The sequence below is a fragment of the Liolophura sinensis genome, chromosome 9, assembly GCF_032854445.1.
Source record: "Liolophura sinensis isolate JHLJ2023 chromosome 9, CUHK_Ljap_v2, whole genome shotgun sequence".
In the NCBI taxonomy this organism is placed as follows: domain Eukaryota; kingdom Metazoa; phylum Mollusca; class Polyplacophora; order Chitonida; family Chitonidae; genus Liolophura; species Liolophura sinensis.
The window spans coordinates 18,167,066-18,193,909 of record NC_088303.1 but is presented as its reverse complement, the minus strand read 5'-3'; the positions used below and the strand labels follow the sequence as shown (position 1 = coordinate 18,193,909).

The 26,844-nt window shown below is 37.9% G+C and overlaps 1 protein-coding gene across 3 annotated transcripts in view; it reads left to right on the top strand.

Moving 5' to 3' along the window:
- Nucleotides 1-26,844, top strand: part of LOC135475950 (puratrophin-1-like) — a 115,090-nt gene that overhangs the window by 38,873 nt on the left and 49,373 nt on the right. For all 3 annotated transcript variants that reach the window (XM_064755925.1, XM_064755924.1, XM_064755926.1), the window contains 6 exons: nt 4,803-4,926; nt 11,560-11,659; nt 13,970-14,074; nt 16,170-16,286; nt 21,527-21,777; nt 26,441-26,579. In XM_064755925.1, the coding sequence (XP_064611995.1) occupies nt 4,803-4,926; nt 11,560-11,659; nt 13,970-14,074; nt 16,170-16,286; nt 21,527-21,777; nt 26,441-26,579 (836 nt within the window). The remainder of the gene's footprint in view (nt 1-4,802; nt 4,927-11,559; nt 11,660-13,969; nt 14,075-16,169; nt 16,287-21,526; nt 21,778-26,440; nt 26,580-26,844) is intronic.

The following is a 26,844-nucleotide window of genomic DNA, read 5'->3' as shown; positions in this document are numbered from 1 at the left end:
TGACCACATCACAGCTACAGCTTCTGAGTGAGATGCCACATGGTTAACCCGCTGGTTTGTGGTTAACATCCAAGGTGGCTTAACTGGGCAGATACATGTATATATATATAGTTACATGAGATTGACACAAGTAGCAGGCGCATGCCTGTGAATATCAACTAGGTTACATTGTATGCGGTGTAACACATATGGTAATGTCCACATTATACAGGAATAAAAAAGCTAGTATGATATATAAATACGAAGAGCCCAAGCAGGGCTGATAGTGAATAACGAAGATGCTTTGTCTGTTTATATTACCATACATGTATCAGTGTAGCAGTCATCACAGTTTCAATTAAAGTGGCCAGCTACATGTATGTGAAAATATGATAATTAAAGATGCAGTGTATTGGAATGAGATTGCCTAAATATTTAAGATGAATTCTTTTGGGTTAATGTTTCACTTTGAGATTTTTTGTGGTGTGCATACAAATATACATGTTGTGAGTATTGCCAGTATTTCAGTTTGACATATAAACAAGATTCAGAATCAAATGCATATGATTTGAAAAGTGGTATTTTTCATGCAGATCAGTGCATCATTTTTTAAGAACATTTATAGTTTAATTGATAAAACTTTACATCATTCATTTATGACTCTTCATCAGCAAAAACTGCTGTACACAAATTTGGCTATGATTAAGACGGAGGAAATGTTTCATTAGTAGCTTTTTCACAAGAAACCTGGAATTTGCATCTCAACATGTAAAACTCTGCCCTGTCTGAGACCAAAAAAAAAAACACAATCTGACACGAACCACAATATTCCTTCCTTGAAACTGACCCAAATATTGATGAATAACCCTTCATGCACTGTGTTTTGATGGAGCTGTTTATATCTGGATAAATATTATCCCAGTGTTGATGAGATAGCAGGGTGTGTGTGTATGTTAGAGTCTCTGTAGAATGGGGTGGGTATCAGTGGTCAGGCGGCTCAAATGGACAGACAGCAGGTGCTTTATGAGGAAAAGGTGCCTGTGTTAATGGGTAAACATTACTCTAGGGTGATGTCTTGTGGGTGGAGGAAAGAAGTGGATTTTAGGCTTTAGGCTAAAATTCAAATTAAACAATTAAATGGTTCATGAAACATTTGGGTTTTATTGATTAATGTCAGTTAAGGATATGAGCTTCCTACTCATAAGTTAAACAGAAAAATTTTCAGGGCAGAAGTGGACATGTTGTTGCTATGGTTACTGGGCATGCTGAAATGGGATTTTGGGATTACCTGGGGTTGTCTTAAAAGAAAAGCACACATTTATACAACATATAGCTTAAATGAAAGAGCTATACTTTAAAGATAAATAAAACATCTAAAGTTTCTTGTTATTTAAGTATTTAATAGTCAAACATCAAAGGCTTAGAGGTGTCCTTTATGCCGCCATTTGAACAGATTACATACGTCATTGTACTTAGTTTTGCCCAGTAGGTCTTCAGAACATGGCATTCCAGACACAGATTGGCAAACAACAGCCACGCATGTAGGTATGATGTGGCCCTCTAGTACATCCCAAACTCATCCTTTTTAGAGTTGACTTTCTCAGACCTTAAAATCCATGATTATCACGATATACATACATATTTAACTGAAACTGGAAAAGCACGTGTCTCGAATCGCTGGGTTTTGAAGAAAATACCGATGTTTAAAACCGTTGTTTCTCTCATACGAAAACTTTAAAAAAATTAAAAAAAAAAATAGAATTCCACACAGTTTGCATTGCTCATTTAAGTTATAGTTCATATGAATGTGTTCTTTTCTTTTAAAGAAACACTAGAAATAGAACAGGGATGTACTGATAAAAGTTTAGGGACAGAATCTTTGAAAAGTTGTGTTGCTCTGTTGTTTGCAGACGGCACTGGTTGCTAAACTGTAAATAGCTTTCAAGTAAGAAGAAATATTACTGTACCTCTAAATTGAACCCAATTTTTTGTAGATTTCATATTTGGCCTAAATTATAGAACAAGTCTCAACCAAAGAAACTACTTAATCAATTGTTCTTGTCTTTGAATCAGTTTTTTCCAAATTTATATCGATTTTTCACAGACTTATAAAATGTACTGTAGTACACAATATACCGTTAATAAAATAAATATTTCAAGCTTACAATGCATATCACATACACCTGTACCTGTGGACATGAAAGAATACATTTTCCAGCATAACAGTCTGTGACGGCGATATGAAATTGGGGTGATAGAATAATAGCAAAGCAGTCATAGTTTCAGATATTGCTGTCATATACATGTACATATTCACTGCACCTGAATATTGTATGCTGTTCTGTCATGTAGGTTCGGGGGGGAGGGGGGGCTAGTGCAGGGGGGTATTGTTATCTTGAGGGGCGTGAATGCCAGCCTCATACCCTTCCTCACCCCACATTCTACTTGTCACCCCTGTCCTTTACAACCAGCTTATCAGAACCTCTCCCTGCACATTGAAACCACTCTCACATGCATGGTTATGTACAGATCTACCACAGTATATGGTTGACATGTGTCAGCACACATATATATATTAAAGACTGCACCGTCCGAATTTAGACTTTATAATAAGCATGCATGTTTAAAATGCCATAACAATTAAAGAACTACATCTGCTTTGCTTTTGTTCAACTAAATCGTATTCAAGTTGGTTAAAACAGCTTTTGATGTAGAGCATGCAGATGTAAGCAGATTGCATATAATTATACAATGTAGTAAATAAAAAAAAAAGAAGTGAGTGACAGGATGAACATAACAAGTATGAGGGAACCGTACAATACATATATCTGTGAGTAGCATTCGAATAAAAGGAACCATGGCATGAATAGAATTATAACTTTGACAAGCTTGATTTTATGTTTTTGCCGTCCTATGTTCATATATCACGGATAGATAATGCTGTCATTTTGTCAGGTTTAATGTTTTAATGCCGTAATTGTGATAGGTATGGTAGAAAAATATAGGTATTGAGGTGATGCATGTTGTACATGACTTTATGAGTTTTCCCCCCAGAGGTTTGTTTTTATGCCCTGTATTGTCCTGATCATTTTGTCAGGTTTAATGTTAAGATCACCAGAAGGCCACATGTGTCCATGATTTACATATATCATGATTATCAGTCCAGAATCTGCATGAACGATGAGAGAGAAGTGGTCAGTCCCCTGTTCATCCCTACTCTGGCTCTAGTATAGTACTGTGGGGTCTTTGCCCTGGGGGACATTGTGCCTTTAACAGCTCATAAGTGGTCACCCTTATCTGCTGCATTGAGGAGACACATCTAGTAGCCACTGGCTTTTTCTGCCCATATCAGATGGGGTGTACAGATAAGCCATAATTTATAGGTGTTTGATTGAAATTCTTGACCCTCCAGAATCCCTTCAAACAGAAGTTGGTGTGAGACAGGGTGAGGCCCTGTCTCCAGCCTTGTTAAATCTCAATCTGACCAAATGTCCTGCTCTTCCCCAACTGAGCATGTAATCTGTGAGTGAGAGCTGTGCCATCTGGGAGATAACAGACTCTTGACGACTTAACCATCCCTCATCAGGGACTGGTCATTCCATACTCTGTTTACAACTGCAAACACAACACACTGCATGGGGCTGTGTTGTCTGTCAATACCAGATTCCACTCTGCTGCAATTACCCTGTTGTGTATTTGTCCCACAGTAATGATGACTCTGCTGCTGACCAGTTGTTTATTTTTCTGTTCATAACAGATATAAATAGATGTAGAAAGAAAACAGTGTAATCCAAAGTGACATGTACACATGGTCAGATCATTTTGTGGCAATAATTTGGTTGATTCCATGTAGTTTTGTGTTCATTTTGAGAACATAATGTCCCAAAACTGCAAACAATTCACAGATATTATTGTTTTTACTTTTAGGTTTCAAGAATATTATTTAATAAAATTAAGCACACATTTCTAAATATTAAGCAAAGATAATCAACCAAACAAAACTTTGCCATCCTCTTTTTCAAAGAAAAATCAGTTTCATTAAATATTTGACCTTTCTTTGTTATTTGATGGAATTCTAGTCACTTCGTTGAGATTGGTTGACATACTGGAGGCCAGGGCACTCACCAGTAGGAAAGTTTACCCACAGACTATCAAAGGCTTATTGACAGCTCAAGATGCCCCTTCCAAGGGTCTCCCCTGGGTCTGTTAATCCACACCACATGGTCCTGTCCACTGCAAGACAGACAGTTGCTAACTGTGGGAGAAATCTGGAGTGTCCTGGAGGGGGACTGGGGGATGTGGTCTGTTATCTGTCTGGGGAGTTGAGAGACTGAAAATTCACATAACACATGCACTGACAGCTGACTAGCAAGTACATGTGCAAGAAGGGTTCTGAAATCTGTGAGAAACTTTGCTTCATGACATCTTTGTGAAATCCACAAATGTTTCATGTTCTTTATTGTCCAATGTGTGCCAGCTAGGATACTTTTATGTAGATGCATTGTTTCAAGAGACGCATGTCATTTTTGTTAAATGCATAGCCTCAAATACTGTAAGATTCCTGAGACAGTTTAGATGAAAAAGAAAATGAGTTTGTTGTTCAAGGTCTGTTTGTTAAGGCTGTTACATTTTAGGTGTCAACAATCCAATTAGTTATTAAAATATTGAAATGGTAAGGGAGAGTATAAAATATATCCATAAAAGTGACTGCCAAGTGAAAAATTCTTGAGTATGGTGTTAACAATGATAAAATAAACAAATAAATAAACAAGCGTATAATAGCCACTTTTATTGTATGATATTTTTCTCTCTGTGTTTTGCAGGATGTAAGGATGTGGATGGCAGGATGGTTGTTTACATGTTTACCTCCAGTTCGTTATGGACCAATCAGCAGGTGGCAAGCACAGAACTGGCACGGCTGGTCATGTATTACTGTACAATACCCAGGTGAGTTGATTGGGCGTGCCTGTAGTACACCTGGCTGCTGAACAGGTTATGTGCATGCTTATATTACCAAGAACACCAATGATAAACAATGAATAAACATTGCCATGTTAATGGGAGACTCTAGGGGGTTCAACCCTGCTTTTGGTCATGTGTAACCTTTTAATACTGGTAATCTTAGTTCTACTTTCTTGACTATCCAGTATTAGAGGGTAGACCAAGGCTCATATTTATTAAGCAACTTATGAATTAAGTCACCGTTTGCAAGTGTTTGAAAAACCAAACTGAGAACAGGAATGAACTCAAATTGTGGCTGCTACATGATTCTGCAGTGAAGGATGTGTGTACAGATTTTATGTCTTGGAGTAAAACATTTTAATTGTAGCTGTGTTTGAATATGTTTGACATATGTCTTAACACATTTGATAATTATATGGACCCAGGTACATGTGCTTGTTGATCAGTTGTCAGTAGACTTTGCACGGACAGGGCATCACGCCTGGTACCTGCAGTATTGTCCTCCAGTGAGGCAGCGCTCAAAATGTATTGTACTTACACCAGTCTAGCAAACACCCTCATGGCATGACTGAATGAAGAAGAGTTGAACAGGCATGAGATTTGTCCTCTTTTTGGAGGTATTCCTCTTTATCTATTCCAAAAAATGTTCAGAATTGATTTTCAGAAATGCTAAAAATGTCAAAATTATGAGTACAATGTACAGTTTCCTCTTTTTTATCCCAATGTCTCTCATCCCTGGATGAAAGCTGAACTAGGTGCTATGTAAGCAAACAAACGATGCTATGGCTAGGCATTGTGCCCTTAAGTGATTGAGACGTATTTAAACCATCATCAGTTGAATCAAATAGATCCTGAAGTGTGATGCTTCTTGTTGTCCCCATTACCCAGATGTAGTGTTGACAAACATGTACACATAAAGGCATAGAGAAGCACTTGTTGGGAATCTGGCCTAAACATTTTCACAGTATAATACTCAAAAGATAGCCCTGTGTGCTATGGTATGACATGTTGAGGAAATTAAGCTGAAAAAAAGGCATCTGTAAGTGATGTGTGTAAAACAACTGTGAACTGTGCTGATAGTATCAGCAGAGGCAAACAGGCTGAAGAGATTTACCCCTTACCAGACCATGTAAACTGTGCTGTCAACAGGCTGGTTGGAGAGAGACTAGAGTGTAGGCCAGATACAGGCTGGAGAAAATTAGCGACCAGACCAGAGTGTGTGAACTCTGCTGTCTACATGCTAACAACAGAGAGAGACTAGAGTGCATTGGCCAGATAAAACTGTATCACAATGACCCAGAATATTATAGGCCAAGAAAAACAAGTAACTAAAAAAGATGTACTTGTAAAGGGAACAAATGAGGAAAGGGAAACAAAATAATGTAAAAATAAAAATGAAAAAAAAAAATGTAGTGGTAAAGAGAAACAAATGATGAACTGCTAGCTTTTCCTTGAGCTTCTGAGTAAATATGATACATGGATATTTTGGTACTGTGTGTGTTTTGGCGAGTTCGTGGTGTAGTCCATGGGAAGAGTGTAGGAAGGTGATTACAGGGCGAGTTCCTCAGTATGTGGTGGTAGCGTTCCTCAGTATGTGGTGGTAGAGTTCCTCAGTATGTGGTGGTAGCGTTTTTCAGTATGTGGTGGTAGAGTTCCTCAGTCAGTATTTGGTTAGAGTTCCTCAGTATGTGGTGGTAGAGTTCCTCAGTATGTGGTGGTAGAGTTCCTCAGTCAGTATGTGGTTAGAGTTCCTCAGTATGTGGTGGTAGAGTTCCTCAGTATGTGGTGGTAGAGTTCCTCAGTCAGTATGTGGTTAGAGTTCCTCAGTCAGTATGTGGTGGTAGAGTTCCACAGTAAGTGGGGGTAGAGTTAAGAAATGGTAGATACATGTTTTGCAAACTAGTATAGTTCAACTTATAGAGACAAGTGTGGAATAATATATTAGGGATCTGTCATTTTAAAGTTTTGCTTGTTCAACCCAAATCATCATTGATTAGCTACAGTGTGGGAAAGACAAGCGTATGCTAAAGATGAAGTTTTGATAGACTGTTAAATGCAGATTCATTCCCTCTGCACTGACACATGTATGTGACAGTTAGCCTCAATCCAGGACCTCTTCACTCCACTGTCAGCCAGCCAGCACCCATTTTGTATCCCTGTATTATTATATCTACATCTTTTTACCTCACTGCGTGAGAGTTGAATATCTGCTAACAGTCAGTGTATGGTTTGTTTTTTTAAAGCCGTCTTCTAGTATTCAGTAATTTAGTTCACCTATGACATATTTCTTTGCCACCTTAGATAAAATTTGGTAGAATTTTGTCAATTTTGCCATACTTACACCAAAGGTTCATTCATACTCTGCAATGCTACTTTCTTAATTAGGCCATTGATTCACTTTGATTCATGGGAATTTACAGTAGTTTGAAAGTGCTATAAATCTGCCAGCGCTGTTAGGTATTAAATCCTTGTATATCTGGGCAAACCATTAATCTTAAGTTAATCTCATACATTGGATTGTTCACTTGAAATCTGAAATGGTCCAGTGTGTTTCGACTGTTATGTGTATAAGGTAGGTCTAATTGGCAACTGCGGTGTGCTACCCTTTGATCTCAGCTGATAGTTCCCTTGATAGCCACATCTACCTGTCACAGATGAACAAGTTCTGAGTTAAGGGCTCCTGAAATTTGATTGCATTTTGAAGGGACTAGTTTTTCTGAGTACTGGATAGGGAATTCTTTACTGGATAGGAATTTCTTATTTGCTAAAGATTTTCCACAACACAGAAGCTTCGTTTTAATCAGGTGTTTTCAATCTCCTGTTTGCCACAGTGTAATAAAGACAGCTATTTAACCATTCATTTCCTCATCAGCAGCCATGGTTATATCATTCAGAAATGGAAATGGAAGAAACTGGGCGAATTCTTTGAAAATACATGTATGTGTTCATTGATAGGGATGGAGATTTTATTATTTATACATCAATGAAACCCCAGTATTTCCTTCACTGATGAAATATCTTCAGTAGTTAGATATCACTTTTGTTATTACATTTTGCTATTACACTGCATTAGACCTTGATCTTCATGGACCACATCACAAGGCCGTGCACTTCCGCGCTATATATAGTTCGCCAAAAAAGAGGTAGAAATTCTTCATGTGCTGAATTTATGTAAAGACCTATATTGCATTAGCATTAAGTACCTTTGTAGAATGTATAATTACTTACAGACAGCGTTTAAAACTGTAAAAAGGATTTCTGAGCGCGGACGTGAACGAAATTGCAGAGCGTATGATTAGAATCAGAAATACGACGAAGATGGCACATTGCTTTTTTTTTTTTTACGGATGCGACAAATAAACTGATACGCATTTATATACAAGTAGAGAAAATTTCAGGATATAAATAATAAAAAGAATATTGCTCAGTGAATGTTGAATTCAACCTTCACTGTGCAATATCCCCTATGAATTTCTCTATCAATATAACTACTCGGTGATCATGTACTGTGGGAAGGTCTTGCAGATTTAAACAAAATCATCAAATCCTCGTTCCTTTGTGATCATATCATATTTCTGTTCTACAACTTTTTCTTTTATAAAATGAGTAATGAAAGTTTTATTTATTTATGCCTGTTATTGTTTTTTCTTTGAAATCTCATGTGTGATAAATTTTTATGGCCTCATTATAGGATTGTTTTATGCTCTGTATAGTATAGTGTGTATACAAAAATGTTTATTAGTAGGGAATTCTGTTCCTGTATTGCACAAAGCAGGTTTATATCTATCAAGACTTAAGTTTGTAGGAAAACATTATCAGGTTAGACTGCAGTAATTATTGCCAGTTCAATGCTTGAAATGATTGGAATGAACAACATGTAGCTGCGCTATGTAAACGCAGTTGTCTCCCTTGCACAGAATGCCTGTCATGTGAATTGTTGTTCCAAACATCTCTAAACAAAGTTTAGTAGAATTAAGGGCTTACCTTGTCCCCTTCCCTCTTCTATAGGCTCAGCTGAAAAATGCATTCTATGCATGTAACTGCATACATTTTTTTCCATTGCGTGTCTTGTTGATGTTGAATTGATTTAAATATTCCAGTCATCTGTGCATGTTGTAAAATTGTGTAGGCGTAAATGTATTAAATAGATAGAGTCTTTATGGTAAAATCTATTTTTTACTGTAAAATATAGATGTACAGATTCGGGTCTTTACTGTAAGAGTGGCTCATGACAAAGACATCAATGATAAACAAACTGACACCAAACAAATCAGTACTAAATACATGTAGTTGGACATGGTATGTTCACAACCACAGCTAAGTGGCGTTCAAGGCATGGGTTCAGTCCCTGTTGTAGAAGGGGAATTTGTCTATTCTCATTGTTTGTGGGGTCATGATGACAGTAGATGGCCGTGAGGTAATGGCCAGTTGTCTTCTACTCATATGGCATGCAAGTCTCTACATGATAAAGTTTGTCAACAGCTTGCCAATGGTTGGTGGTTTATCCTGAGCATGCATGCACTCATGCACTTGAGTATGGTATTAAACAAAAACCAGGTAAATGTATACAAGTACATGTATATTTAAACATGATGAGAGTATACAGTACTGTTAAAAAGGCAGGTATCACTGTTGGCAGTCTACCAGCCTGTTCTCATGAAATACTTACGTGTTGAATTTGTCATCTTATCCGTATTGTTGGTCAGCCAAACTTAGTGATATATGCCATTTCAGAGAGTCTTAACTGTAATATACATGTAGTTACATTTATATCATTCAGTATTGGGAATTGTGACACATGTAAACAGCACTTTGCATATTCTTAGCAGTGAGTAGTGTTAAATTAGCTTTGAAGAGAGGTGAGAAATAACCCGTTTCCAGACATTTCTGTTACATTTTTCATCTTGGCTGTGAATGTCCGTACTGTGAGGATTTTGTGTTCAGCACCTACATTGTAAACATACAGTTAGAATTGAATGTAGGCCATATTTCACGAGTACAGATTCTCTTCTTTCGTCTTTGCTGTCTTACAGATCACTTCATGTGGGTCACATTTTGTGTCAATTTTTGGCTAGCCTTCACAGAAATTGTTTCAGACATGTAATCTGAAGGAGTTATGCTAACTTTACGTATTTATCTGTCAACAAATCTGGGACATTCTTGTTCTCAGTTGTGAAGATTCTGTCATGAGAAGTATCTAAGGTTCTGTTTTGTTGAGCTCTTGGCTGAAAACTGAATTATGAATTAATATTTCTGAGATGCTTTGTGATGGATTTGTTGCTAAATGAAGACTGGACAGGAATGAGTACGCGACTGGATTGAGAACCAAACGTGTCCGTTAATGTGCTTTTTTCTCCCCTGATCTGCACAAATCTCCATCAGTTCTGTCTCCAGAGTGTGAAATATCCTTTGTTTGACATTTTCTCTCTGTTGTTCATTTTCTGCCAAAATCCTGCCTTTGAGAAGTGAAAAAGTGGAAAAATGAATGAGACAATGATAGTGGACTGTGAAAATTCTACCTCTCATTCCCTGGGGTCTTTCTGAAGAATGTGGCTATGTGTGAAGGCCTGAGGGTCAAGCTCATGTTTGGTGGACACGCATTGCCAAGGCTACCCCACTGTACTGACATTATCTTGGCATTGTTGGATTGTCCATATGAAGAACAAAATATGTTCCAATAGTTTTCACTTGTAATAGCAGAATTTGCAAAACAAGAATATGTAATATTCAGTCTTAATTCTCTGTCAGGGAGTTAAACATGAAATGTTGAACATGACTGGAACTTTTAATTTCAAAAGCATACTCATGATATTTCTACGTAATTATGAATAATACAGAATAATGTGTTTAAATTTAGTAATCTCACATAAAACAGAATATTTCAGAAATTTATTTTGCCAATAAAATGAAGTGCTGAAAAGTTTCAGTTTTTCAGAGTTATCCATACTTGTGCATTAACCAGAATTTACAGATTTTTTCTAAGGTGTTGACACTTGTCAGAATTTCATGTGTAATTGATCTCTGGTTTCTCTCCATTTGAACCAAGATTTGATACGTATGTAAATATGTCTGTATACTGTACTATCCCCTCAACCAATGAGATCAGTGGTGCAAAGCCATCTTTGGGCTTGCGTGGCATCCTCTCCGGCTGTAAGCGAGAACGTCTGCAACCTGCGGATGGTCATGGGTTTCCCTGGGTCTCTGTCTGGTTTCCTCGCACCATAATGCTGGCTGCCGTCGTATAAGTCAAATATTCTTGAGTTTGGGGTAAAACTCCAATCAAATAAATAAATCAAAGCGATCTTCGGCTGGTTTGTCTGTGACTTCAGGTTTATCAGGTACTGTGCAAAATGCATTGTTTCACTCCAAGCAATGATCTTTGGGTCGCCTTTCACAAAGCTTTGTAAATCCTATGTCTCTTAACTGTGTAAATATCTTGGCTATTGCTTCACTTTTAAAGACAACCAGAAGATGAAAGCTGAAGAAAATAGATTTTCAAAGTTTTGTGAAATTGGCTGTGTTCCTCTACCCATAAACCTGACCACTATTTGTGAGACCACTTTACTCGAGTACGGCATGAAACACACATCAAATAAATACATGATTTTTTGTTTGCAGGGAAGAAGTTCGTCAAAGAGGTCTGACCATTGTTGGGGACATCAGAGGGGCAACCACTTCCACAGTGAACACAATGTTAGAAGCCTTGTACCTATTTGAGGTAAGACACCTTTAGTGAACCTCAGCGCAGTTCCATAAAGGGGTTGTAACCTTTATTGCAACTACCACACATGTAACATTATTGTACCCACTACACATCTAACAAAATTGTAACTGTCACACATGTAGCATAATTCTAACTATCACTCATGTAGCGTAATTCTAACTACCACACCTGTAACAATATTGTAACTTCTACACATGTAGCAAAATTGTAACTAACTACATGTAGCCAAATTGTAATCTTTCATGTACCTACGAATATGTAAGTGATATATATTGCCTTAGTTACAGTCAACTTAAGCAGCATAGGTGAGCACGGAATGTGGCCAGTGTCCGAATGTTTGAATATTATGCTTACCTGGATTTGTTGTAAACTCGGTCCACTGTCAGATAGCGCAGCACAATGGCCCAGGAGTTTAGTTCCTCTTCAGTTGTGTGTGAGAAGGTCTGCCATCCACCTTTGGATGGTTGTGGTTTTTTCCCGCACTGTGCCCGGTTTCCTGACCGCCATCATATAAGGAAAACATTGTTGAGTACGGCGTAAAACACCAATGAAATAAATGAATTATATATATATATATTTTTTTTTTTTTTGCTTCTGCTCAGTTGATTATTTAGACCAAAATGTGACTGTCTGCAGATTGTTTGAAGTTTGGGTTGTGTTTAATGACCTGTTTTGGTAATATTTAAAGCAGCTGATAATCCAAGGTAACTTAGTATGGGTTGTCTAATGTAGTGTATTAAAACATGCCAGATCATTTCCTGACTGTGGACGAGTTGCCATGGAGCTGTGGTGTGTCTATTTTTTGTGTGTGTGTGTGTTTGTGTACATATTACATGCTTAACTGTCCTGATATTCATGCACAAGCTTTGTTGGTTTCTTGTGGTTTCATATTTTTGTTTATTTATGTTGAAATATGGTGTTAAAATCAAACAACATTGGTTCTGACAATAAGCCCAATCGGCTTTTCAGGGTCTTAGAACTTCATACAGATATAGGCCAGACAAAGTGGGGACTTTCACTAATTAACGTAGCTAAAAGGTGTGATGTTATGCTGGTTGCCTCACTGAATATACATCTAAGTGTTGACTCGATGGTATTGTTGACACCTGCTGTAAAATCACGCCCATTAGCTACAGTAGTTTATGAGAGTCGATAGCCACCCTGTCTCGCCTATATCTGTGTGACCCCTGAAATGCCAGTGGGCTTATAAATAGGTGGTCGGGTCAGGTAGTGTCAGTTTTCCAGAATTACACAAATTCATATGATAGACCAAGAGTTATGGTTCCATTTTTGATGATAAAGATGGCACTGTAGGCGGTGATGAACACTGCAAATATTATCGGCACTTGTTGTCATTTTAACAGATTAGCAAGGTAAACAAAGTCTTGTAAGTTTCATATTCACTGCATTACCTGCCTGTTTGGGCCCTTTAGTTTAATGCACGTATGAAAGGTAAATAAGAATCCAGTCATTGCGAAACTTTGTATCTCAGGATATGGGGAACCCTTTTGCACAAGTATATTTCAAATAAATATGTTCAAATAAATACATTAGTTTTACCTGTAATATTTCTGTTTGTACATTGTATGGTCTTCGTGAATATTAGTTTTGCAATTGTCAGTTAATTTAGTTGATGTTTAGCCTATTTATTCTGCGTACAACCTTCACATCTTCACTATTGATTTTTACAATGAGTGGGAACATTTGTGTGAACTGCAGGTTTTGTGTTTCTGTTAATATGTGAGGTTCTTTCCACAAACAGTTAATTTTATGTTAGAACACAAGGCATTATTTGGGTTACACATTTCTAATGTCTTCTGATATACGTGTTTGTACTTCAAAATGCTTCAGAAAGATGTTACTTAAGTAGTTTCTTAAAATTACCAGAACTTTTTTGTGAGGAATAGCCTCCTCCCACCCCTTCCATCCTAGTGCTGACAAGCGGTCACTCTTAGTCCAGAGATGTCCACAGTTCAAAGCCTGAGGTACAGTTAATATGATTGTATTTAGAAGTTTGTGTGTGTCCGCCAAACTAAGGGCAGATTGAAAGGTGAGGGGAATTATGATATGAGACGGACAACAGAAACAAAAAGGAATGGATAATCTTTCGGCATGCTAAGTTTCCTGCGGAAGCTGTTGGTGGGCTTTGTAGCTCCGACTGGATTGAATTTGCTGGGGAAAAGAGTGGGGGGGGGGGGGGTCTGCCATTTACAGTGGGTGTTAGGGTGAGGGCAATGTTGTCGCCGAACATCTGACGGCCGATATTCTCTGATTCACGTGCTTTGTGTGTGTGTGTTTATATAGGCGAACATTCCCACTGCACTGTCCTCCGTCCATCTCCTAGCCGACGGTGTCACCCGGGATTTGGTGCTCAGATCTCCAGTCTACGACAGTCAGTCCAGATTTAAGGTAAGTCGGCTTTAATTCTCCAGGGACTGACCAACATCATGCCTTACCTGGCCGCTAATCACTGAACTGCAGGTGTCAATTTCATGGTCAATATCACACCTGATGTACCTTTGTTACCTGTCTGAGTAAGCTAACTTCAGTGACATGACCGTGCCTGATGTGTGGATTCCTGCTTGTGTTACAGGCAGTTTTCATACCTGTAGCATTAGGAGAAAGGCTTGTCTAACGATGAGAACACTTGACCAGCTCACAACTGACTGACCATACCTGTGAGAACCAGTCAGGACTTAGACCTTGATTTGATGTATTACACTTACTTGGTCAGATCATGACATTGGCTGCTTGGCTCTGTCTGTGTGTGTGTCCAGGAAGATCAATATTATGAGACACTGTTTATGTTATTCAGTGTTTACATGACATAATCTCCTGCCAACTACTCCACATTTGAAGTGCAAAATGATAAAAGTTGATTTCATTGTATTAGATGTGCGTATGAGAAAATGATCCAAGATATTTCTTTTCCTGATAAAAGTTAGATTTGTAACAGACAAATCTCAAAATATCTTTCTAAAATCAATAGAGTATCAAGGGAGAATGAGCAGCTTTGTCAAGTTTTTATTATTTTATTTTTTTTTTTTTTTTTTGGAGCAGATCCTGTCTTAAATCTAACAGCTGGTGGATAAATTAATATTATGACTCTACCATTTATATGCCAGTGTGGTAAAAAATTTAATTATAGGCCTACTTATACTAAAGATATCGGCTTTTGCTCACTGCCATCTTATCCCCAGCATATGACCAACATTTCTAGTCCAAATAGTCTGGTATCATCTGCTTCAAAATGTTTGGGTGAAAAATCTAATAATTCAAAAAACATTCCAAGTGGCTTCAGAACAGTGGCTCTGGCATAGGAAATATGTTGTTGGCAATTACTAACGCAAACAGACAAATGTTGATTTCTCCGGCTCAGCCTGGATATTATTTATTTCGCGGAAGCCTGAACAAAATCGATAGACACTGTGTAGTCTTCATTATGCGCTGCAGTTTTTCGTGATTTCATTCCAGTTTATATTTGAATGATTTTACATTCCGGAGCCATTCCATGATTCCATCCAGAAAGTTTTTCATCTTGGGCCAGTTTTATACAATACAGGGCAGGGAAAACCAGTCAGTGAAGATCGAAGCAAAAGTATTGAGTCAACATCTCTGGAATTTTAATTGTAAATGCTTAGCTGTTGGCTTTTTTCCTCATCTGAAGGAGACTTGACTTAGCAAGTCCCTGTGTTTGTGAAGGAATTAACTGGCTGGCTGTTGACCAATGTTATTCAGATCTCAGGGAAGTTTCTCTGACGTTACTGATGGCACTAACTCTCTCAAGACATTTCCATCTTCTTGTTACAAACTTTAAGATAAGGTTGTCAAATTTCTTAAAATACATGTATGGTCATTGTCAGGCTGGGCAGAGCAAAGTCTGGTAACGTTCAGTGCTAGGCTTTTGCCAGACGAGCTATCACACGAATGTGACATTGACAACTTTGTAGCCATCTTGAAGACTTCCTTAAACATTGTCATTGACATTAGACTTGTGACCTCCGTGTACTTGAGAACTAATTAGGACACGTTTAGAAAAACCTGCCATTGTTTGATGGAATAAACAAGAGCATGTTTACCGTGGCTTGCCCAACAAGAAGATGTGCTGTGTTTGTGTCGCTCAGCAAACAGTCCTGTCTTCGGTTCACTGTCAATCCATTCATCATTGCTGCCGAACACTGGACCAAGTCTTAGCATGCATTTTCATGTCATGGCATCAACAATTGGTCAGCTGAAAAGATTCTTTTGATTATTTTGAATTGAACACTTGCTGAGTCGTTTTAATTATTATTGTCATTGACAAAATTTTGCCCCTATGGAAAATATTTTGTCAGTGGTGATCTTTTTTCGAGTTGTTCACGGTAATGCCAAGTAGACATGTTGGGCACTGATAGGGATGATGAAATGGTTGTCACGAGGATTAACTTTGCTATGTGATAATCTTATCACGTGGACACCCCAGATCCATGACATTCTGGTAAAAATGGACAATTGTCTTTTTCAGGTGAATCTCCATTTGTCTCAAGACCACCTTTTGAAATTTATAGACGCCAGTCAAACTCCTGCTGCTTTGGATGGATCTTACAGCTATTCTCACGAGGACTGGGTACGATTTCACATGGTGAGTATATTGACATTATAAAGGCAGAACTACTGACATGGTAAAGGCTGAACTACTCCGTGAGTCATGTGACCTTATGGCTACTCTCATGAGGACTGAGTGTGATTCCACCTGGTTAGTATACTGACATTGTAAAGGCTGAACTACTGACATTGTAAAGGCTGAACTACTGACATTGTAAAGGTTCACCTACTGCATGAGTCATGTGATCTTATGACTACTCTCATGAGGACTGAGTGTGATTTCACCTGGTAAGTATACTGACATTGTAAAGGCTGAACTACTGACATTGTAAAGGCTGAACTACTGACATTGTAAAGGCTGAACTACTGACATTGTAAAGGTTCACCTACTACATGAGTCATGTGATCTTATGGCTACTCTCATGAGGACTGAGTGTGATTCCACCTGGTTAGTATACTGACATTGTAAAGGCTGAACTACCTTGTAAGTCGTGTGATCTTACAGCTACTCTTATGAGGACTGTACTTGGTGAGTACTGAATATTGTTCAGGCTGAACTATTGACCTGATACAGCCTGAGCTATTCTGTGTCATGTGATTCTTCAGTACAATCTTCAGTATGTGGTACAGTTCCACATGGTAAGTACAGACATGGTCCAAACTACTGACATTGTATTGTCTGAACTACTCTGTATCGTGATTCTTCAGTACACTCTTCAAAACATGGTGCAGTTCCACATGGTAAATATAGACCATGTACAGTCAGAACTACTGTGTGTCATGTGATTCTTCAGTACACTCTTCAAAACGTGGTGCAGTTCCACATGGTAAATACAGACCATGTACAGTCTGAACTAGTGTGTGTCGTGTGATTCTTCAGTACACTCTTCAAAATGTGGTGCAGTTCCACATGGTAAGTACAGACCATGTACAGTCAGAACTACTGTGTGTCGTGTGATTCTTCAGTACACTCTTTAATATGTGGTACAATTCCACATGGTAAGTACAGACCTTGTACAGTCTGAACTACTCACTTTGTACAGTCTGAACTACTGACTTTGTACAGGCTGGACTACTGACTTTGTACAGCCTGAACTACTGACTTTGTACAGGTTGAACTACTGACTTTGTACAGGTTGAACTACTGACTTTGTACAGTCTGGACTACTGACTTTGTACAGGCCGAACTACTGACTTTGTACAGTCTGAACTACTGGCTTTGTACAGGCTGAACTACTGACTTTGTGCAGGCCGAACTACTGACTTTGTACAGGCTGGACTACTGACTTTGTGCAGGTTGAACTACTGTGTGTCGTGTGATTCTTCAGTACACTCTTCAAAACGTGATGCAGTTCCACATGGTAAATATAGACCATGTACAGTCAGAACTACTGTGTGTCGTGTGATTCTTCAGTACACTCTTCAAAACGTGGTGCAGTTCCACATGGTAAATATAAACCATGTACAGTCAGAACTACTGTGTGTCGTGTGATTCTTCAGTACACTCTTCAAAACGTGGTGCAGTTCCACATGGTAAGTACAGACCATGTACAGTCAGAACTACTGTGTGTCATATGAGTTTTCAGTACACTCTTCAGAACGTGGTGCAGTTCCACATGGTAAGTACAGACCATGTACAGTCAGAACTAGTGTGTGTCGTGTGATTCTTCAGTACACTCTTCAAAACGTGATGCAGTTCCACATGGTAAGTACAGACCATGTACAGTCAGAACTACTGTGTGTCGTGTGATTCTTCAGTACACTCTTTAATATGTGGTGCAGTTCCACATGGTAAGTACAGACCATGTACAGTCAGAACTACTGTGTGTCGTGTGATTCTTCAGTACACTCTTTAATATGTGGTACAATTCCACATGGTAAGTACAGACCTTGTACAGTCAGAACTACTGTGTGTCATATGAGTTTTCAGTACACTCTTCAGAACGTGGTGCAGTCCCACATGGTAAGTACAGACTTTGTAAATATAGACCATGTATAGTCTGAACTACTGTGTGTCGTGTGATTCTTCAGTACACTCTTTAATATGTGGTACAATTCCACATGGTAAGAACAGACCTTGTACAGTCTGAACTACTGACTTTGTACAGTCTGAACTACTGACTTTGTACAGGCTGGACTACTGACTTTGTGCAGGCTGAACTACTGACTTTGTACAGGTTAAACTACTGACTTTGTACAGTCTGAACTACTGACTTTGTACAGGCTGAACTACTGTCTTTGTACAGGTTGAACTACTGACTTTGTACAGTCTGGACTACTGACTTTGTGCAGGCCGAACTACTGACTTTGTACAGTCTGAACTACTGGCTTTGTACAGGCTGAACTACTGTGTAAGTCATTCCACCAAGCAGCAAGAGCTGGAATTGAACTCATGACCTCATTAGCACATGTGGTACTGATGTAGATAAGTTCTTTCCTAATTCCTACAAGAGTATGTTCTGTTTGATGGTTGCGCTATAGAGAAGACGTAGGAAATTAATACATGTAAAAATTTGGCAGAATGCCTAACCACCCCTCCCCCCTAAAAAAAAGTCATGCATCTTTCAACAAATTAAGCTCGTGTTCAGTTGTCTTTCAGAATCATCAATATTTTCTAAGGAATGCAAGGATTCAGTAACAAAAAGTAAAGCTTTTCTCAAACACATGGCTATTTCGATTATATATGACATTGCTATTTCTTGCTAGTTAATCTACTTTAGTTATTCATTAGTTATCCAGTGTTTCAGGTTAGTAATCAGACTCAAACAACAGGGTGTAGGGAACATTTCAGCCTTGGAGAGTTTAAACTGGCTACAACTAACTTTAGCAAGCTTGGCAGTATCTTGTGTGATTGGTTCATCACCAGTATATTAGACGTCACTTAGAACATGACTGCTATGCTATATGTAGGGGGTTTCAGGTTATGCCTTTCTGGTACTACTGGTCTCTGAGAAATACAAAAAATGATCTAAAACCTAAACATTCACCCACCCCAACACCCCCACCCCACTCACCCCCACTCCCAAAAATGCTGTTTTGGAGGCAAATATATCCCAAAGATTACTTTTGCTGCTGAGACTTGTGAATTTCCAGTAGGACATCATATCACTTTCTTAAAAAAAACTCTGAACACCTTTCAAAGATTAATAGGACTCTTCAAATCAGGAAAAATGAGCAGCTTGCCTTAGATATGAACAAAATTTTAGGTTGTTCAAAACATTTTATGTTTGTATACAAGTTTAAACTTAAGGCACACTGCCAGATTTGTCGAGAGCAGCTAAAAGATTAGGTAACACAACACGGCAAACACTGCTATCAACAGGAAGTGATCAGTGATCGAACATTTATGCAAGACTGGAGAGAAATGCTCTTTGTTTACCTCTGTTATTTCACCTATTTATTTACATACCTGTGATGTAAAAATTGGCATGATACAGGCATTGCAATTGATTTCAGATAAGTGCAAGATAAGTGCAAGGTGACAGGTGACCTCTTTACTTAAAATCAAGTAACACCAGTTGTAGAGACATTGGAATAGGAAAGCGGTTTTTAATTCACTAAAATTATTAGTAAATTTTTAATCTATCATTATGTTGAAAAACATATCGTGTTTATTTAAACATTTGTGAAGTGGTAAAATTCGGAACCATACGAAATACATTTCCATGTCCATTATATTAATTTTATTTACATATATATATGTTTCACTATATGTTTCAGTGGTGTTTTTATGCCTTACTTAAGACATCATTATACTTTGTGGCTGTCATGAGTGCTCAGGGTCTATTCACCCATCTCAAATGTAGTTCATTTGAGGAACTAGTTTTAAATTCTACTGGTAGAGTTATTCCCCTTGAATGCTGCTCGCATCTTGGGTAAAATGAATATGTTAGGCTATAAATAAAAATATGTGGCTGGCAGGTTAAGATTACCATGAAGGAAAAAAGCCAAATCTTCTAAATATTCAACATCACCGTTTGTTTTTCATACTCATCTCTTCAAATCTGATTTTGTAAGCATCACAGGTCTGATGGAATTATATAACAACTAGTTTTTGTGCTGTGAAGGTCATGATTTATTCATGGGGTTGTTTTTTGTCCCTGGAATGGAACGCTTTTATAAGTTGTTATGTTAACTTAAAGGCAGAAGCAAGATTGTAATATTACAGCCGGAATAATACCCCTGCAAACCTCAGTTCACACAAAAAATTAAATCCAGTAATAATCGTCTTTACAGAGGGACACCTTTGGCTCGTTACATTACATGCTTCATTATAACACACGATTCACTATAACACAGTCACATTACATGCTTCATTATTACACATGATTCACTATGACACAGTCACATTACTTGCTTCATTATAACACACGATTCACTATAACACAGTCACATTACATGCTTCATTACAACACACGATTCACTATAACACAGTCACAAATGCGTGCCCCAGATTTTTCACAATTTCTTCCTGGACCTTAATGTAAGTGTATTACCCAGATATCAATTTGAGATATTATATCGGTAAGTTAGAGCCTGTTGACTGTATGCTTGTCCAGACATCAGTAGTAGTAGTGAGGTACTCTACATCTGTGGTGATATCGTCATGTTCTTTTTAAGGCTTATAATAATAGAGGGATAATTTGCACATGGCTGGTTAAGTAAAAAACAATTTAACTTTTTTGTGAAACAACATGGGATTAAAACAGTTTTATTTGCTAACAGGTGTGAACACGGAAATAGTTGTAACTGGCTGTAAATACTGTAATTGTGTTATCAGTTTGAGTTATTAAGTTGTTTGTTACTGCGGCTTGGGGAAAATTCAGTCTTGCAGATCTTCCATAGCATAGACTTAAATGTATTTTGGCTCTAAAAAAATAATAAAGACCTCCATCATCATTATCAACAAAGGCATAAAATATACTTGAAGATAATTTGTTTTTTCATTACGTGGAGTCTTGCACAGATATGACCATATTGACATCTTTTAGAATTTTGTATGTTGATTCCCACCGGAGAAAGGTATTTTGAACTTCTAATGACAGGAATATGAGTTAAATAAAATAAGAAGAAATTTATGATGTTAGGGTCATCCAGATCCTCTGTAGGTTAATTGCTTCTAATGTATCTAAGTCTGGCTAATGTACCCCTGACTCAACTGTTTTAGAAACAAAATTTCATATAATTCCTCTGCCAGATGGCCTAAATGTGTGTCAGAATTAACCCTTGAAGTGACACTCAATTAACAGTTATCAATTCTGCATCCTGTGGTTGCAGAAATTTGAGCCATTCATGGCGACGTGTCGCTCCGTGGGCCAATACCTGGTGGAGGTGATGCATGAGCTGGTCAAGGTGGACAGTATGCCGTGTACAGTTAAGGAAACCAGTCAGCTCATCAGCCAGCATGAGAACTTCATCAAGGCCACATTTGACCATCCCCAGCTGGTCAGTCTACAGAACGACGGAGAAGCTATCATGAAGGCGCTGAAGAAGGAAGACTTTGTTTTGGGAAATTCAGAAGATTACAGGTAATATATGGCCCGCCTCATCACAGTTTTGAACCCATTAAAAGAAGTCAGAAGTTTGGGATCCCAAATGAGAAAAGTCTTCTTTTTACGTTAAATGACCTAAAATTCGCCTGAAAAATTACATTAATGTTACGAAATATTACTTTTGTTCTTATCAGTAGGATATCCCTCTGCCTTCTGAACAAATGTCAGAACACCTTTCTACTTTCTATCATTATTCAGACAGGGTTGTACTTTGATTCTACTGGCTGAACTACATGCATCAAGTGTAATGGGTATATGAGGTACTAGTATCGCATTAATCAGTGCACCATAATTTGCATAGATTCATTTATATGTACTGAATAATTTAAAAAGGCATCTCCAGTTCTGAGAGGAAATAGGCAGAATTAATAAATAGTATGAAGGAAACATTATTGAACAGATTAAAAAACAGGATTCAGAAAGAATTACAAAGAATAACACCATTTAGCCCCTATAACAGTGTTCACATAAACAAAATCTTTGGTGGTTTCTGGGAAATTTGTCTGATGTACTGTGAAATTGTTTCTTTATATGACTATGAATCAGTCAGATATGTCACTGAGTATGACATTTTATGCTGGAATTGTGAGTTTTTGAAAGTACGGCGTGATTTTGGCTATACAGCAGCAGTGGGTGATGTAGTTTTGTGTGATGTCACTCCTGGCAGAAGGGTAGAAAATGATAGAATACTTGTTTCTGTATGACCCACAGAAACATAAAATAGCAGTTTTAACACACCAAAATTTTGGAGGTTTTTTTTTTAAGGAAAGCAAATCAGACTATCTCATTTCTGGTGATTTAACCCTGCTTTTAAGACACAGAGTGTTTGACATGCATGTTACTCTTTAATTAGCTCACACATGCAATATTTGTCACTGAGCTATTAAGTATGTAGAAAATGGAGGAACTATTCAGCACTGTACATCCTGTACAGGTGGGATAGAGGAGCGTTGATATTCCTGCTGTCACCTGTAATTTGTATTGTTGTTAACCTTTGACCTTGGCCTCATTACTTGTGTTAGAAGTGTTTGGGCGTTTTCCTGAACATGAACCTTTACTTATCTTCCATGAAGCAGACAGACTGCAGACCTTAGACTAATGTGTATGAGGGGGATTGAGGCTGGGCATGTGAATGTTTAGCCAGCTCACTGGTATAAACTCCAAGTCGAAAAGTTAAGATGTTTACAGGACAGTGGCTTACATGATAATATAACTGAGCAGCGTTTTGCGCTGAGCTGGGAAGGGCGAGTGGTCTCTGTACAGGTTCCGTGTACTTAGCAGCTACAGTATGACAGTGGTGCTACCCCTGCTACCTTGAGAGAGATCAGTGGATTAGGGGGCCTTGACAAGGTCAGGTGGGTCTTAACGGACAGGTGTAAGGGACCTTCTCTAAATTCCAGCCATGCGTCCAGATTTATGAAGTGTGGTCGAACGTGCGCCTGTCACAAGCTAACTCGGCTAAAAGTACACAAAGGCAGTTAGTTTACACTTCATTTCAGAAGCTGTCTTGCATTTTTTCACAACATAAAAAGCCATTCAATTGGTTTTATGTATTTTAAGGAGTGGAAATTGACATTTTAGTTTTATCATGGCCTAATCTAGGTTAATATCAGAATCTGATATGGGAACACTGTATTCTTAATTTTGACATCAAAAATATGATGAATAGACATAAAAGGGCAGGGGTCAATATTGTCTGAAATTACCCTCATCAGCCCTCTAATAAATGTGTCCCTTGAAACCAAAAAGGGATAACTTTCACACCTAGATCAGGGCCTATAGGTGTGTTGTGTTGACTAGAAACAAACTTTTTAACAAGCGACTTAAAAACAGTCGTTTTAACAGGCAATCAATTTTAGGATGTAGATACAGTGGAAATTTGTATCTAATGTAGCATTTAAATGGGCAAACAACTTTTTTAAATAGTGCCACATCTAGTGACTATTCTGTGCAGGTTTTCTCGATTTCCAAGTGCTCAGGTCTACAGATGTCTGCCAATGTATCCCAAACCATCAGGGTTTCATATTGTTTTGTTAAACCTGTCCATTGAGGCCGTTCTTCAATTAAAAATGTTTTTGACATGTAAACATGATGTTAAGGCCGTTAATCCAGGTTGTTTGCTTAGTGAAGTCCCGTTCAGAAATCTTACCTGTCATCTTAAAAACGTTTAGCAGGGATAGACTTTCCAGAAGCAGTTAAGTAAACTGGGAAATGTGTGAAAATTTCATCATGCCAGGATGTTGCATGGAGGAGAGAGGATTAACTCAGCTTGGCAATCAGCTCATTACCTAATGTGATAATCTCGAGCTCGCCAGCTTAACATGTGAGCATCTTACCAGTTGGCTGTAGATGATCCGTGTGAAATACTGGCCGAGTTTCTTGATTCACGTGTTTCGTGTCAGCAGGAACTGTGATTAGGTCTGCACCTTATGGCCTACCAGATAGCTCTTGTTAAAACCTCAGCATTTTTTGTGATTTTTTTTAAAATTTGTGACATACTTTCATGCATCTTTACTTATGAATACCTGCTTCATTAGTTGATTGACACATATTTGTTAGCTTCATCAGCTTGTAATTGAGGCTACATGTGATTAATGTTGATGAAAATATTGAATGCCTAAGCAAGCAAGCAAGCTAACAAACACGATTTCTTTAAGTGGATATCATCAACTTATATTATTATTATCATGATTAACTCCTGATATTATTATCATGTGAAATAAAGGGCAAATAACAGAAGCTCACTTTAAAAAAACTAAAAGAATGAAAGTTTAACATTCCGATGATTTAACTATCTCATACGGTACTGGAATGAATTGCTTGAAGCCTTTGAAGGTTTGTTGCTTGGATGTGGTGGGATTTCTCTGGCTAATCAGTTAAATTAATTTTAAGACAAAAATGGGTCAGAAGTTACTTCACTGTAAAAAGTGTAATGTAATGAAAAGGTGGAAAGTTTTTCTGCTTATATATAAGACAGGAGTTTAACTGGAATAATCCATTTCCATTTGAGAGGAGATAAAACAAAGCTGTGGTGGACCACCCATCGTGAGCCTCGCCCCATTTTGATCCTCATCACTAATCCACACCCTACACCATGGAGCTTCTAAATATCAATATAAGCCATCACACAGATTACAGCTTGACTTGACAGAGCCTTAATTTTATTTTTCACTCGGCCTGTCATCTACTGGTGTGTGTAATGCCTGGTGATTTGATGGAACCAGTGGTTAACACTTCCCCACCTTGTGCTGATACAGGAATTGGCAGTTAGTAACATGGCCCATCTCTGCTCTTGTCAATACTCATATGGTTATAACCAATTTACTCCCCACAAAACATGGTGGTCAAACACTTTGTGTACATTTCAGTAGATCCATCATTTGGCTGCCAGCTCATGCCAGAGGCTTCACTTTTCCCCCCGAGCTGCACACTATGATTATTGTGTGTACGTTGTAGTTGGAATAGAAAAGTAGTTTATTGCTGTACATTCAAATAATTGAAACTGTTACATTGAGTCCATACAAGTTGATGTTCTGTGATGTTTTTTTTTTCTCTTAGGGCTAGTGCTGAAAGTTGGTGACAGGAATGTATCATCTTTGCTGATGTTTTTTTTTTTTTTTTTTTTGGAGGGGAAGGGAGACTTCTTTGTTAACTCTGACTAATCAGTGTCAAACTTTGTGTTAATTCAACACAGAATGCAGAGAGGAGAAATATGTTAAATTGAACAACGCTGATTTGAATCCCACATCACTTTTGAAAAATCCTAAAGATATACATCAACAGTTGTTTGTAACTACAAGATAGCAGACCTGCTCAGAAATGAAAATAACTGTTTTCAACTTTTTTTTTTTTTGTATTATAATCAGAAACATTGAAAGTTTTTAAACAGTTACGCTTCATGATTGTTTTCAAGATGATCTTGTGCATGGCTCACCTAACATGCAAACAGGGAGATACATGTAGGTGAGTTGTGTTAGAAAAAATATGCACATTAACATTTATCTATAACTTTAAGGCTAATTTAGGGTGATTTGTATCTGTTGTTTGACGACAAAGCTCGTTAGTTTTTTTGTTGGTATGGTCTAAGAAAAAATGTTGTTTGCAAGATATGCACCACTTCAAGCAACACGTGGCAGGCAAGGCGATTTGTAGCATTTATAGAGGTAATTAAACTGTTAAATTGCTAATGATAATTCACGTATGTCTAGACAAAACTGGCTTGAAAAGGAATTGATGAGGAAGAACACGGGATGCCTTGAATTTCAGGTTCATTTACCACAAATATATTGTGAGGCATAAAATTTCAGAATTATGTTTGACTGCGTAAGAGATCATGTCTGCTGTGTTAGGCTTGATGGATGGTGGTACAGCGAGGCAGCGTCATACATGAACAGTATTGTTAGCCAATATCATTATCTATTTGACCAAAAAAAACTATTCAAAAATGTAAAAGAAGCAAACAAAATGTACTCGCTTGTATGTCACATGAGCATTACAGCTCATAATGTGTGTTTTTATTTTCATCTTTATTGATCTGGTACAATTTATCAGTGGCAGATTTGTTCACAGTTCGAAAGCTGTTTAGTGTTGCATGGTGTGATACACTGCGGCCTAACTGTAACTCTCCTGTTTGTTGCAGAGATGCCATGGACAGCATGAGGCAGCTGCATAAACACATCCAGGAGTCCATGGGGAAACTCGCACGCCTCGCAGATACAAGACTTCACAAGTTAGAACAGTGTCTGCAGCTGAGGGAGTTTGAGGAAGAGTGCGGGAAGGTGAGTTAAAAAACCAACTCCATTTAAAACAGAATTTCTCATAATACATTTCAATTCTTTTTTTTTGTGGAAATGTTTCCAATTGAAACATTACCATAAATCTACTTGCTCATTATTGCAAAATATTCCCAGCGCTTTAATGGCTGCTTTTTTTTGGTTCATTGTATGATACAAGGACCTTGAATTTTTTTTCCTGCTCCAGTACAGAAGAGTGTTTTTTGAGTGTAAGTGTCAAAGTTTGCAGTTGAGATCACAGGTAAACAAA